At 47.8% G+C, this 14264-nt stretch overlaps 1 protein-coding gene across 1 annotated transcript in view; it reads left to right on the top strand.

Moving 5' to 3' along the window:
* Nucleotides 1-14264, top strand: part of EP400 (E1A binding protein p400) — a 71135-nt gene that overhangs the window by 46421 nt on the left and 10450 nt on the right. Inside the window, exons 33-43 of the mRNA XM_029286703.1 lie at nt 485-568; nt 1721-1855; nt 2166-2210; nt 2788-2941; nt 7698-7939; nt 9085-9258; nt 9956-10003; nt 10504-10539; nt 11906-12042; nt 13574-13630; nt 14098-14176. Of these exons, the coding sequence (XP_029142536.1) occupies nt 485-568; nt 1721-1855; nt 2166-2210; nt 2788-2941; nt 7698-7939; nt 9085-9258; nt 9956-10003; nt 10504-10539; nt 11906-12042; nt 13574-13630; nt 14098-14176 (1191 nt within the window). The remainder of the gene's footprint in view (nt 1-484; nt 569-1720; nt 1856-2165; nt 2211-2787; nt 2942-7697; nt 7940-9084; nt 9259-9955; nt 10004-10503; nt 10540-11905; nt 12043-13573; nt 13631-14097; nt 14177-14264) is intronic.

Raw genomic sequence — 14264 nt, 5'->3', positions numbered from 1 at the left:
TAAGATTGCCCCTTCTGGCTTCAGGCCAAAGACAGAACTAGAATTCTCAAATCTCCCAGTTTCTAGCCTGGCTCTCCGTTTTTACGCCTTGCTTATCATTATTATTATTTTTAATTAATGCATCTGATTTTTTTCCCAGCAAGCATTCTGCTCTAAGAAAAAAAATAGATGCTTCTTTTAAGATTGGGCTAGAGCGGTCCAAATTGTCCGTTCTTTTGCTTTTTAAAAGAGTTTAAAAGATTTTCGGAAGATTTATGCCCCTTTCGAAACCAAGCCCTTGTAGCTGAAGAAGAAGTTGCATTCTCAGTTTGATAAACAGAGTGTGGCTCTACTTATCAAGTGACTCCAAATTAATGCAAACCAAGCATGTTTTTTTTTAAAATCCTTCTTATTGGCGTTCTGCTGCCCACTTCAAAGGTCATTAATCTGTTGCCCGTTAATATTTGAATTGGTCGTGCTATGCCTTCTCTTTGCCTTTTTTCAGCTCACCCCCATTGAAAAGTATGCCTTGAATTATCTGGAATTCTTTCATGCTTCTGCTGAGGAGAATGAATCCAAAGAAAACGAGGTAAGCTCTGTTTATTTACTTACTTGTGTTTATTCACATGCATTCTGCCTTTACTGTTTTTACAAATAACTCAAGGCGGCAAACATATCCAACGCACCTTCCTCCTCCTATTTCCCCCACAACCACAACCGTGTGAGATGGGTTGGGATGAGAGGGAGTGACTGTCCTAAAGTCATCCAGCTGGCTTTCATGGCTAAGGCAGGATTAGAACTCACTGTCTCCTGGTGACTGGCTCACAATCACCCAGATGGTTTTCATGGCTAAGGCAAAACTAGAACTCCCAGTCTCCTGGTGATTGGTCCAAAATCTCCCAGCCAACTTTCCTGCCTAAGGCAGGACTAGAACTCACTGTCTCCTGGTGATTGGTCCAAAGTCACCCAGCTGGCTTTCATGGCCAAGACAAAACTAGAACTCCCAGTCTCCTGGTGATTGGTCCAAAGTCACCCAGCCAACTTTCCTGCCTAAGGCAGGACTAGAACTCACCCTCTCCTTGTGATTGGCTCAAAGTCACCCAACTGGCTTTCATGGCTAAGGCAAAACTAGAACTCCCAGTCTCCTGGTGATTGGTCCAAAGTCACCCAGCCAACTTTCCTGCCTAAGGCAGGACTAGAACTCACCCTCTCCTTGTGATTGGCTCAAAGTCACCCAGCTGGCTTTCATGGCTTAACTAGAACTCCCAGTCTCCTGATGATTGGTCCAAAGTGTCCCAGCCAATTTTCCTGCCTAAGGCAGGACTAGCTCTCCTGGTGATTGGCTCAAAGTCACCCAACTGGCTTTCATGGCTAAGGCAGAACTAGAACTCCCAGTCTCCTGGTGATTGGCCCAAAGTCTCCCAGCCAACTTTCCTGCCTAAGGCAGGACTACAACTTACGGACTCCCGTTTTCTAGCCTGGTGCCTTAACCACCAGACCAAACGGCCTGGCTGTTGATATGCTGGGAAGTAGGAGCGCTAACACGATTGTGCTCTTATCAGTCTCACTTGTCAAAGGAAGCCAACATTTCCAGCCCCCTTCAACAGACACAGGCATCCTCTGAAGCCCCCCAGGCAGTCATTTTATGCAGAAATATCGTACCAGTGGCGCGTTGGGTGCAGGCTCTCCCAGAACCTACTTTTTCTGCTTTTTACTGGATTTTCTGTTTTTTCCTGCCTAGGTGGAAGTCAGGACAGCAAAACGGAAATGGGAGACTCGGCATCTGAAAGGGCTGAAAGAGGAAGAGGAGAAAACATTTCTGCAAGGGAAGGAGGAAGAACTTTTCACGTACACGCGAGAGGACGCCTACAACAAGGTAAATCCCGTCGTCTGGAAGCTCTGGAAATATTTCCAGACTCGTGCTTGTTGCGCTTTCCCGTCCCAATCGCCGTCCGCCGTCTTTTCCAATGTCGCCCTTCTCCCGTTGCCGTCAATCAACTTCTCCCACTTAGCGCCAGGATGTTCAGGAGTGGGAAGCCGATCTGGCGGCAGCTGTCTCCCTATTTTGATCTGGCTGTTAAGAGGGGTGGTAAGACTTGGGGTACATTTGTCATAACATTAGAACTGACTGCACCTCTCTCTGCCCTCTCTCTCCCCACCAACCACCATCCCTGCTGGTACTACAGGAGTATTTTTACGAAGGACCAGATGGACAAACTGAAATAATGCCAGTAAGTCCTTCTCTTTCTCCTTCTCCTTCTCCCATTCTCCTCCTCCTTCCATTTTCCTCTTCCCATCCTCCTCTCCTCCTCCTTCTCCATCCTCTCCTCCTCCCATCCTCCTTTTCCTCCCATCCTCCTCCATCCTCTCCTCCTCCCATCCTCCTCCTCCTATTCTCCTTTTCCTCCCATCCTTCTCCTTCTTCTCCTCCTCCCATTCTCTTCCTCCTCCTTCCATTTTCCTCTTCCCATCCTCCTCTCCTCCTTCTCCATCCTCTCCTTCTCCATCCTCTCCTCCTCCCATCCTCCTCCTCCTATTCTCCTTTTCCTCCCATCCTTCTCCTTCTCCCATTCTCTTCCTCTTCCTCCTTCCATTTTCCTCTTCCCATCCTCTTCCTCCCATCCTCCTCTTCTCCATCCTCTACTCCTCCCATCCTCCTCCTCCTATTCTCCTTTTCCTTCCATCCTTCTCCTTCNCCCCTCCTCCTCCTCCTCCTCCTCCTCCTCCTCCTCCAGTGAAACACACAAGTATGTATATCCCTGTACAGTTTAGGGAACAAGGGTAACTTTCTCCTGATGCTTTTTGCAGCTTTGGACTCCACCCACCCCACCACAGGATGACAACGACATTTACATTGACTCGGTCATGTGTCTGATGTACGAGCCGGTCCCCATCCCAGAATCCAAGCTGCCTCCCGTGTACGTCAGGAAAGAGCGCAAAAGGCACAAGACCGACCCTTCCAGTAAGCTTTGCGCGGGGTTTGGGCTCCGTCTGCCTTCTGCCTTGTGTATCGGCTGCACCTCCCGTCCCCTTTGCCTGGAAGCTAATTATGGCTCCATCCAAGTCAACTTCCTGGCTCCAGGCTGTACCTGTTTGGGCCAGGCTGCCCTCTTGTTTGTCTCTTCACACACACACACACACACACTCACATAAACACACAGAGAGAAAGAGACAATTCTCTAGTTCTCCTGCTGACTGCGGCCATCCTTCTCTCCCAGCCGTCGGAAGGAAGAAGAAGCAGCGCCACGGAGAGGTGGTCATCCCTCCTCGCTCCCTCTTTGACCGCGCCACTCCAGGGATGCTGAAAGTGCGACGGGAAGGCAAGGAGCAAAAGAAGAACATCCTGCTCAAACAGCAGACCCCCTTTGCCAAGCCCTTGCCCACCCTGGTCAAGCCGGCAGCCGAGGCCGGCCAGGATAACCCCGAGTGGCTGATCAGCGAAGACTGGGCTCTCCTGCAGGTGAGGGGTGGTCTACCAAACCAACTACAAAGCGATCCCAGAACAGAACAGAATCTTGGAGGTCTTCTAATCCAGCCCCCTGCTCAAGCAGGAGAACCTATACCATTTCAGACTAGGGGGTGGGGGGGGGCAACCTATTCGCCAAAGGATGAAGGCAGGACAAGAAGCAACGGATGGAGCCTTATCCTTCCTTCCTTCCTTCCTTCCTTCCTTCCTTCCTTCCTCTTTCTCATTGTTCTTCCTTCCTTCCCTCCCATCTTCCTTCCTTCCTCCTTCTCATTGTTCTTCCTTCCTTCCCTCCCATCTTCCTTCCTTCCTTCTTTCCTATTGTTCTTCCTTCCCTCCCATCTTCCTTCCTTCCTTCCTTCTCATTGTTCTTCCTTCCTTCCCTCCCATCTTCCTTCCTTCCTTCCTCCTTCTCATTGTTCTTCCTTCCCTCCCATCTTCCTTCCTTCCTTCCTTCCTTCCTTCTCATTGTTCTTCCTTCCTTCCCTTCCATCTTCCTTCCTTCCTTCCTCCTTCTCATTGTTCTTCCTTCCCTCCCTCCCATCTTCCTTCCTTCCTTCCTTCCTTCCTTCCTTCCTTCCTTCCTTCCTTCTCATTGTTCTTCCTTCCTTCCCTTCCATCTTCCTTCCTTCCTCCTTCTCATTGTTCTTCCTTCCTTCCCTCCCATCTTTCTTCCTTCCTTCCTTCCTTCCTCCTCATTGTTCTTCCTTCCCTCCCATCTTCCTTCCTTCCTTCCTCCTTCTCATTGTTCTTCCTTCCTTCCCTCCCATCTTCCTTCCTTCCTTCCTTCCTTCCTTCCTTCCTTCCTTCCTTCCTTCCTTCCTTCCTCATTGTCTTCCTTCCCTCCCATCTTCCTCCCTCCCTCCCTCCCCTCCTCCCTCACTGGAGATTTTCAAGAAGAGACTGGACAGCCATTGGTCTGAAGTGCTAGAGGGTCTCCTGCTGGAGCAGAGGGTTGGACTCCCAAGGCCCTTTCCCGTTATTCCGTATTTTGATACCTTCCTCTCGGCCTTTCCACCTTTACTCCAGGCCGTCAAGCAGCTGCTGGAGCTCCCACTCAACCTGGCCATCATGTCCCCCGCCCACACCCCCAACTGGGACCTGGTGAGCGACGTGGTCAACTCCTGCAGCCGGGTTTACCGCTCCCCCAAGCAGTGCCGCAACCGCTACGAAAACATTGTCATTCCCCGCGAAGAAGGGAAGGTGAGTGCCAGCCCAAACGGGGCCGCTTCTCTGAGCCTGCGGCCGAACGGGGGTGGAGGGGGGGCCAAGCCGGGCCCGCTCCGAAACCCGTTCGAAGCGGTTCCCTCTCTGTGTGACCGTGTGTGTGTGTGCCTGTGTGTGTGATGCTTTGGTGTGGTGCTTTATCCTCCTCCTCCTCCTCCTTGTTCTTTTTAAAAGAAATATTCTTATTATTTTGCTTGTTAAGAAATTGCTAAGATGTTCCCGCGACCGCCCGGCTGCCCTCTTGAGCTAGGTCCAATCCTGATGCCTCTTTGACGGACGGGCACGGAGACTGAGACCCAGGAGTTTGTGCCAAGGCTTTCCAGCATGCTCCCCACTTCTTTTTGGGGGTCCCATCGGGGATGACGGAGCCTGTCTCTCTCCCCCCACTCCCCCCCTAGGCCTTGTGCCTGCCCCTCCTTTGCCCACGACTCCACGAAGGACTTCTTTGAATTATTATGAATTATTATTATGGAGATTGCTGTCCCAAAGGTGCCTTTTTTTTTTTCCAAAAGGCACCTGGACTTCCTTTGTTTTTCCCAGACCTTGTTTTTCCTCCCCCCCTCCCTTTTCTTTGATAATGATTTTATTACTATTTTTTTTTTAATTTTTGTGACACTAATCGCCTTCCCCAAACCCGTGGCGGAAAGTCAAAACTTTGCTTCTTATTTTACAGCTTATGTATGAAGCGAATCCTAAGAAGAAGACTAAAAGCATTTATAAGGTGTGCACTTATAAATTGTTGTTCCAATGCAGACAGTTCCGACTCTCTTTAGGCGTCCGCAGAGATGGGACCCAAGCCGAAGTAGGAACCGGTCCATATTTCCCCACCTGAACCCCCTCCACCCAATTCAACACCCTTTCAAAGCCTTCCGCCTTTTTAATTTTCGCATTCCCGACGCAGTAGATCGTGATTCGTGGTCCCTTTTGTGTCTCCAGCATGCGGTTGAGCAATTTCCTCACCCGGTTTGAATATCATCTTTTTTTTTTTAAATTATTGTTTAGGGGAAAAAAAGAGAAAAGAAAAGAACAATAGAATCCATCCACCTCCCCAGAAATGACACCTCATTCCTCATGAATTTTTTTTTTCCTTTCTTTCTTGCTTTTTTTTAATTTTTGGGGTTTCAGTTAATACAATTTTGGTTACTAGCTGGGGTTTTTTTTGTTTTTTTTATTTTATTTTTTTACTTTTCATTTTGAAATCTGATTGCTTTGCAGAACTTTAATGAATTAATCCCTGCAACACCCCTTCAGGTAACGTATCACCTCCTCTCCACCCCACCCACCCCCTTCAAATTAACCCCTGCAGAATTTGAGCATCACGTTAGCTGTAGCTGTATTGTTAGGAGACGCAGCGGTCCTTCTGAGTGGTTCTCTACAAATTGGATAACCCACATAACACACAAACACACCAATGAGGGGAGCAAAGCTCTGGAGCCCTCTTTCTCACATCACAAATATTAAGCCTTTTCTTCCCAGGGCAGGGGGGAAAAAACACCCCCCCAAACCTTTGAAAGGTTTGTGAGGTTGCAAATGAACAGTTTGCAAGTTGATTAGCAGACCGACATTTCAAGATAAAAGCTCCATATCTCTGTGTGTGGGGGGGTGTTTGCCCGCGCACAGATGCGTGGCCAAGTTCGAGCATCACACTAAGCCTTCATTTGGTTGGCTCGATTTGGACTTTACAGGTTGCATAGATCTGGCCCTGTGGAGTTTATCAGTTGTGGTTTTCCGCCTAGCCCGATGGTGTTATGGCAGGGCGTTGTGGCTTGTTCGGCAAACTGTTTTGTTTTTTTTAAAAAAAAAATAATAATCTGATTTTCTCTGTGATGGGGAAAACCTTCCTGCGTTTGAGGAATGGCCCAAGAGAATTTGCTCTTTTTGTGGCAACCCTAAAGGCTGTATTGGAACTAGCTTGTCATAAATGTTGATGCTACACCCAGCTGTGTTTAGTTCTGGAAATCAAAAATCAGAGGTCAGGCAATGAAGAGATCAATAAGCAGTCATTCTTCCAGTTCATTATCCTAAGACGTGGGGAAACACACATTCAAAATTACGTTAGGCTTTCCTCCCTTCTTCATTGGAGTTAACTCTTGTCTAATTATCCAGACAGTATCCTCTGGTCTAGATGGAATCTATATGCTGGCTGGGGAATTCTGGGAGTTGAAGTCCTCATTTATTAAAATTGCCCACATACAGAAACATTGGCTTAAAGCAGGAGGAGTCTTCAAACTTGGCCCTTTTATGACTTGTGGACTTCAACTCCCAGAATTCCTCAGCCAGGCCCTGGCTCAAAGCCTTGGTTAAACCCATTGATCTCCAGTAATCATAAAGTGTTAATCTAGGGAAGCCAGACCCAAGGGAATTCTGGGNCCCACCTCCTCCCACCTCCTCCTCCCATCCTCCTCTCCTACTCCTTTTCCCATCCTCTCCTGCTCCCATCCTCTCCTCCTCTTCCTCCCCTCCTCCTCCCCTCCTCCTTTTCCTTCCATCCTCCTCCCCCTCTTCCTCCTCCTCCTCCTCCTCCTCCTCCTCCTCCAGTGAAACACACAAATATGTATATCCCTGTACAGTTTAGGGAACAAGGCTAACTTTCTCCTGATGCTTTTTGCAGCTTTGGACTCCACCCACCCCACCGCAGGATGACAACGACATTTACATTGACTCGGTCATGTGTCTGATGTACGAGCCGGTCCCCATCCCAGAATCCAAGCTGCCTCCCGTGTACGTCAGGAAAGAGCGCAAAAGGCACAAGACCGACCCTTCCAGTAAGCTTTGCGCGGGGTTTGGGCTCCGTCTGCCTTCTGCCTTGTGTATCGGCTGCACCTCCCGTCCCCTTTGCCTGGAAGCTAATTATGGCTCCATCCAAGTCAACTTCCTGGTTCCAGGCTGTACCTGTTTGGGCCAGGCTGCCCTCTTGTTTGTCTCTTCACACACACACACACACACACTCACATAAACACACAGAGAGAAAGAGAGAGACAATTCTCTAGTTCTCCTGCTGACTGTGGCCATCCTTCTCTCCCAGCCGCCGGAAGGAAGAAGAAGCAGCGTCACGGAGAGGTGGTCATCCCTCCTCGCTCCCTCTTTGACCGCGCCACTCCAGGGATGCTGAAAGTGCGACGGGAAGGCAAGGAGCAAAAGAAGAACATCCTGCTCAAACAGCAGACCCCTTTTGCCAAGCCCTTGCCCACCCTGGTCAAGCCGGCAGCCGAAGCCGGCCAGGATAACCCCGAGTGGCTGATCAGCGAAGATTGGGCTCTCCTGCAGGTGAGGGGTGGTCTACCAAACCGACCAGAGAACGATCCCAGAACAGAACAGAATCTTGGAGGTCTTCTAATCCAGCCCCCTGCTCAAGCAGGAGAACCTATACCATTTCAGACTGGGGGGGCGGGTGAGCGGGCGGGGGCAACCTATTCTCCAAAGTAACTGAAGGCAGGACAAGAAGCAACAGATGGAGCCTTATCAGAGAGAGAAGCAACCTAGAAATAAGGAGGAATTTCCTGACAGTGAGAACAATTAACCAGTGGAACAACCTGCCTCCAGAAGTTGGGGGTGCTCCATCACTGGAGGTTTCCATGAAGAGACTGGACAGCCACTTGTCCGGAATGTCATAGGGTCTCCTGCCTTGAACAGGACGTTTGACTAAGAAGACATTAAGCATTTCTGGGTGCTCCGTCACTGGACGTTTTCGAGGAGAAATTGAGCAGTGATTTGTCTAGAATGGTAGAGGGTCGCCTGCTTAAGCAGGGGGTTGGACTAGAAGACCTCCTAGGTCCCTTTCAACTCTGTATTCTGTTTTCCTTCCTTTCCTTCCTTCCTTCCTCCCTCCCTCCCTCCTTCCCTCCTTCTCATTGTTCTTCCTTCCCTCCTTCTCTCCCATCTTCCTTCCTTCCTCCCTCCCTCCCTCCTTCTCATTGTTCTTCCTTCCTTCCCTCCCATCTTCCTTCCTTCCCTTCCTTCCTTCCTTCCTCCTTCTCATTGTTCTTCCTTCCTTCCTTCCTATCTTCCTTCCTCCTTCTCATTGTCTTCCTTCCCTTCCTTCCTTCCTTCCTTCCTTCCTTCCTTCCTTCCTTCCTTCCTTCCTTCCTTCCTCCTTCTCTTTCTTCTTCCTTCCTTCCTTCCTTCCTTCCTCCCTCCCTCCCTCCTTCTCATTGTTCTTCCTTCCTTCCCTCCCATCTTCCTTCCTTCCCTTCCTTCCTTCCTTCCTCCTTCTCATTGTTCTTCCTTCCCTCCCTCCCTCCCTCCCTCCCTCCCCTCCTCCCTCACTGGAGGTTTTCAAGAAGAGACTGGACAGCCATTGGTCTGAAGTGGTTGAGGGTCTCCTGCTGGAGCAGAGGGTTGGACTCCCAAGGCCCCTTCCCGTTATTCCGTATTTTGATACCTTCCTCTCGGCCTTTCCACCTTTACTCCAGGCCGTCAAGCAGCTGCTGGAGCTCCCACTCAACCTGGCCATCATGTCCCCCGCCCACACCCCCAACTGGGACCTGGTGAGCGACGTGGTCAACTCCTGCAGCCGGGTTTACCGCTCCCCCAAGCAGTGCCGCAACCGCTACGAAAACATCGTCATTCCCCGCGAAGAAGGGAAGGTGAGTGCCAGCCCAAACGGGGCCGCTTCTCTGAGCCTGCGGCCGAACGGGGGTGGAGGGGGGGCCAAGCCGGGCCCGCTCCGAAACCCGTTCGAAGCGGTTCCCTCTCTGTGTGACCGTGTGTGTGTGTGCCTGTGTGTGTGATGCTTTGGTGTGGTGCTTTATCCTCCTCCTCTTCCTCCTTCTTCTTTTTAAAAGAAATATTCTTATTATTTTGCTTGTTAAGAAATTGCTAAGATGTTCCCGCGACCGCCCGGCTGCCCTCTTGAGCTAGGTCCAACCCTGATGCCTCTTTGACGGACGGGCACGGAGACTGAGACCCAGGAGTTTGTGCCAAGGCTTTCCAGCATGCTCCCCACTTCTTTTTGGGGGTCCCATCAGGGATGACAGAGCCTGACTCTCCCCCCCACTCTCCTTCCAGGCCTTGTGCCTGCCCCTCCTTTGCCCACGACTCCACGAAGGACTTCTTTGAATTATTATGAATTATTATTATGGAGATTGCTGTCCCAAAGGTGCTTTTTTTTTCCCCAAAAGGCACCTGGACTTCCTTTGTTTTTCCCAGACCTTGTTTTTCTCCCCCCCCCTCCCTTTTCTTTGATGATGATTTTATTACTATTTTTTTTTTTAATTTTTGTGACACTAATCGCCTTCCCCAAACCCGTGGCGGAAAGTCAAAACTTTGCTTCTTATTTTACAGCTTATGTATGAAGCGAATCCTAAGAAGAAGACTAAAAGCATTTATAAGGTGTGCACTTATAAATTGTTGTTCCAATGCAGACAGTTCCGACTCTCTTTAGGCGTCCGCAGAGATGGGACCCAAGCCGAAGTAGGAACCGGTCCATATTTCCCCACCTGAACCCCCTCCACCCAATTCAACACCCTTTCAAAGCCTTCCGCCTTTTTAATTTTCGCGTTCCCGACGCAGTAGATCGTGATTCGTGGTCCCTTTTGTGTCTCCAGCATGCGGTTGAGCAATTTCCTCACCCGGTTTGAATATCATCTTTTTTTTTTTTTTTAAATTATTGTTTAGGGGAAAAAAGAGAAAAGAAAAGAACAATAGAATCCATCCACCTCCCCAGAAATGACACCTCATTCCTCATGAATTTTTTTTTTCCTTTCTTTCTTTCTTTTTTTTAATTTTTGGGGTTTCAGTTAATACAATTTTGGTTACTAGCTGGGGTTTTTTTTTGGTTTTTTTTTATTTTATTTTTTTACTTTTCATTTTGAAATCTGATTGCTTTGCAGAACTTTAATGAATTAATCCCTGCAACACCCCTTCAGGTAACGTATCACCTCCTCTCCACCCCACCCACCCCCTTCAAATTAACCCCTGCAGAATTTGAGCATCACGTTAGCGGTAGCTGTATTGTTAGGAGACGCAGTGGTCCTTCTGAGTGGTTCTCTACAAATTGGATAACCCACATAACACACAAACACACCAATGAGGGGACAAAGCTCTGGAGCCCTCTTTCTCACATCACAAATATTAAGCCTTTTCTTCCCAGGGGAGGGGGGAAAAACACCCCCCAAACCTTTGAAAAGTTTGTGAGGTTGCAAATGAACAGTTTGCAAGTTGATTAGCAGACCGACATTTCAAGATAAAAGCTCCATGTCTCTGTGTGTGTGGGTGTGTTTGCCCGCGCACAGATGCGTGGCCAAGTTCGAGCATCACTCTAAGCCTTCATTTGGTTGGCTCGATTTGGACTTTACAGGTTGCATAGATCTGGCCCTGTGGAGTTTATCAGTTGTGGTTTTCCGCCTAGCCCGATGGTGTTATGGCAGGCCGTTGTGGCTTGTTCAGCAAACTGTTTTGTTTTGTTTTTTAAAAAATAATCTGATTTTCTCTGTGATGGGGAAAACCTTCCTGCGTTTGAGGAATGGCCCAAGAGAATTTGCTCTTTGTGTGGCAACCGTAAAGGCTGTATTGGAACTAGCTTGTCATAAATGTTGATGCTACAATCAGCTGTGTTTAGTTCTGGAAATCAAAAATCAGAGGTCAGGCAATGAAGAGATCAATAAGCAGTCATTCGCCTCTTCCAGTTCATTATCCTAAGACGTGGGGAAACACACATTCAAAATTACGTTAGGCTTTCCTCCCTTCTTCATTGGAAGAACTAATTATCCATTGAAAGAATTATCTAATTATCCATTGGAAGAATTATCTAATTATTTAATTACTGTCTAATTATCCAGACAGTAACCTCTGGTCTAGATGGAATCTATATGCTGGCTGGGGAATTCTGGGAGTTGAAGTCCGCATTTATTAAAATTGCCCACATACAGAAACATTGGCTTAAAGCAGGAGGAGTCTTCAAACTTGGCCCTTTTATGACTTGTGGACTTCAACTCCCAGAATTCCTCAGCCAGGCCCTGGCTCAAAGCCTTGGTTAAACCCATTGATCTCCAGTAATCATAAAGTGTTAATCTAGGGAAGCCAGACCCAAGGGAATTCTGGGAGTTGAAGTCCACACTCTCGGAAAGATGCCCAGGTTGAGAAACACTGTTAATAGCCTCATAATTGGAGGACGCCAGATTAGGGAAGATTGCTGTGTTGAAACTCCCACAAGGGTTGGTGTATAGACCAGTGCCTCCCCGTGTCTTTCCATTTTGCTCCCCATATGAAGTTTTGTCATTTGTTCACGTTTAGACAAAGAACAGTCGCCCGCTTCGGACCAACCAGCTGTACGCCCAGGACGAAGGTGCCTCGCACACCCATCTCTACACAAACCATTTCGAGATCATGAAATTAATCGCTGGGAAGAGGAGCCCGCCCATCAAACCCCTGTAAGTTCATAAAGGAACACTAGGGAGAAAATGAGTCCTTTCCATACTTAATAGGCCTGAATCCAGTAGACAGTCCCCAGGGGTGATATTGATAAAGAAGAACCAGGTGTAGTGGGGAGGATCTTAACACCCCAGAAGACAAGCTCAGGATCCCAACAGATCTTGACAGGCTTGAGCAAAGGGGCCCTATCCCACAAAATGAACTTTAATGTGGAGAAAAGCAAGGTTTTACACCTGGATAAGAAAAACCAAAAATACAAGTACAGATTAGATGTGAAACCTGGCTCAAAAACAGTAACCGTGAGAGGGACCTTGGAGTCCTAGTGGATGATCCCTTAAACAGGAGTCAGCCGTGTGCGGCAGCAGCCAAAAAAGCTAATACAATCCTTGGTTGCATAAACAGAGGCACAGAATCAAAATCACGCGAAGCATTAGTACTGCTTTATAAAGCCTTAGTAAGGCCACACCTGGAATACTGCATCCAGTTTTGGTCACCACATCGCAAAAAAGATGTTGAGACTTTGGGGGGGAAAAGTGCAAAGAAGAGCAACTAAGATGATTAAAGGCCTGGAGACCGAAGCATGTGAAGAACGGTTGCAGGACTTGGGTTTGGCTAGTCTAGAGAAAAGAAGGATGAGGGTGGGGGGGACATGATAGCAATATTCCAGAATTTGAGAGGAAGGGGTCAACTTAATTCTCCAAAGCACCAGAGGGCAGGACAAGAAACAATGGATGGAAACTAATCAAGGAGAGAAGCAACCTGGAATTAAGGAGAAACTTCCTAACACTGAGGACAGTCATAAGTTATTAGCTTGCCTTCAGAAGTTGTAGGTGCTTCATCCCTGGTGGTTTTTAAGAAGAATGGACAGCCACTTGTCTGAAATGATACAGGGTCTCCTGCTTGAGCAGGGGGCTGGACTAGAAGTCCTCCAAGGCCCCTTCCAGCTCTATTCTGATTTGGATTGATTGAGACAGGGAGTTCTAAATCCTGCTTAAGGCATGAAAGTTGACTTTGGATCAGTTACCAGGAGATTGTGAGTCCTAGTCCCACCTTAGGCACAGAAGCCAGTTGAGTGACTTTGAGCAAATCACCAGGAGACAGCGAGTTATAGTTCCACCTTAGGCAGGAAAGCCAGTTGGGTGCATTTGGGCCAGTCCCTCTCTCTCATGCCAGCCTATCTCACAGGTACTGTATGTTGTGGTGAAAATAGGAGAAGGAAAAAAGTATTAGGTACGTTCACCACCTCGTGTTACTTTTAAAGTAGTAAGGGGCAGGATAAAAATCTAATCAACTAGAAATACAGCCTCGTGTTACATAATAGAAGTGTGCACTCAAGACAAGCATGAGGAATGTCTTAACGAACAAAAGATGTGCCTGGATAGGCCCCCTTCTGAGGTTCACTTGGGGTACTAATTTGTCTGCTTAAGCTGATTCCTCCATTTCAAACTTGGATTGGCATCTAATTACAGGTGGCGTTTTTAAATTGCGTGACTTTCCAACAAAGCCTCTTTTTGGGTTGTTTTATTTCAGACTTGGCATGAACCCTTTCCAGAAAAATCCAAAACACACTTCGGTCCTTGCAGAAAGGTAAGACGTTGCAAGACAAGGTAGAAAAAAAAACAAGGATCTCTAGATCCTTGTCACCAAACTTGGCAACTTTTAAGACTTGTGGACTTCAATTCCCAGAATTCCTCAGCCAGCCATGCTGGCTGGGGAATTCTGGGAGTTGAAGTCTACGAGTCTTGCAAGTTGCCAAGTTTGGAGAGCCTTGATCTAGAGTTCAGAATATTTACCCCAACATCTTCTTATTCTAGTCAGGTGTTATATGTACGCAACGTAGCACTGAAATCATCAGGGTTTAATTAACTTGCTTCATGCCTATTTTTCTTTTCTTTTAGAATATCTGACTTGGCTCGCTTGCTCAATCGTTCATTCATTTATTCATGTACTCATTCACTCATTCGTCATATATTTCTATACTACCCACCTGACCTAACTGACTCTTTATTTATTATTTTGTATCTATTACCTGTCTATTTTTCCTCTGTTTCTAGCGGCATCAACTATGATAAGCCCCTGCCTCCGATTCAAGTTGCGTCTCTCCGGGCAGAACGCATCGCAAAGGAAAAGAAGGTATGTCGAAAGAGAAAGAGAGAGATTGTGTTTATAATTCTTGGGCCTATTTGCAGATCATACTAGTCCTTCCTTCCTTCCTTCCTTC

Source organism: Protobothrops mucrosquamatus, unplaced genomic scaffold (genome assembly GCF_001527695.2).
Source record: "Protobothrops mucrosquamatus isolate PMUCROS unplaced genomic scaffold, P.Mucros_1.0 scaffold4644, whole genome shotgun sequence".
Lineage (NCBI taxonomy): Eukaryota > Metazoa > Chordata > Lepidosauria > Squamata > Viperidae > Protobothrops > Protobothrops mucrosquamatus.
The sequence above is the reverse complement of the archived record's forward strand: the minus strand, read 5'-3'. Positions and strand labels throughout refer to the sequence as shown.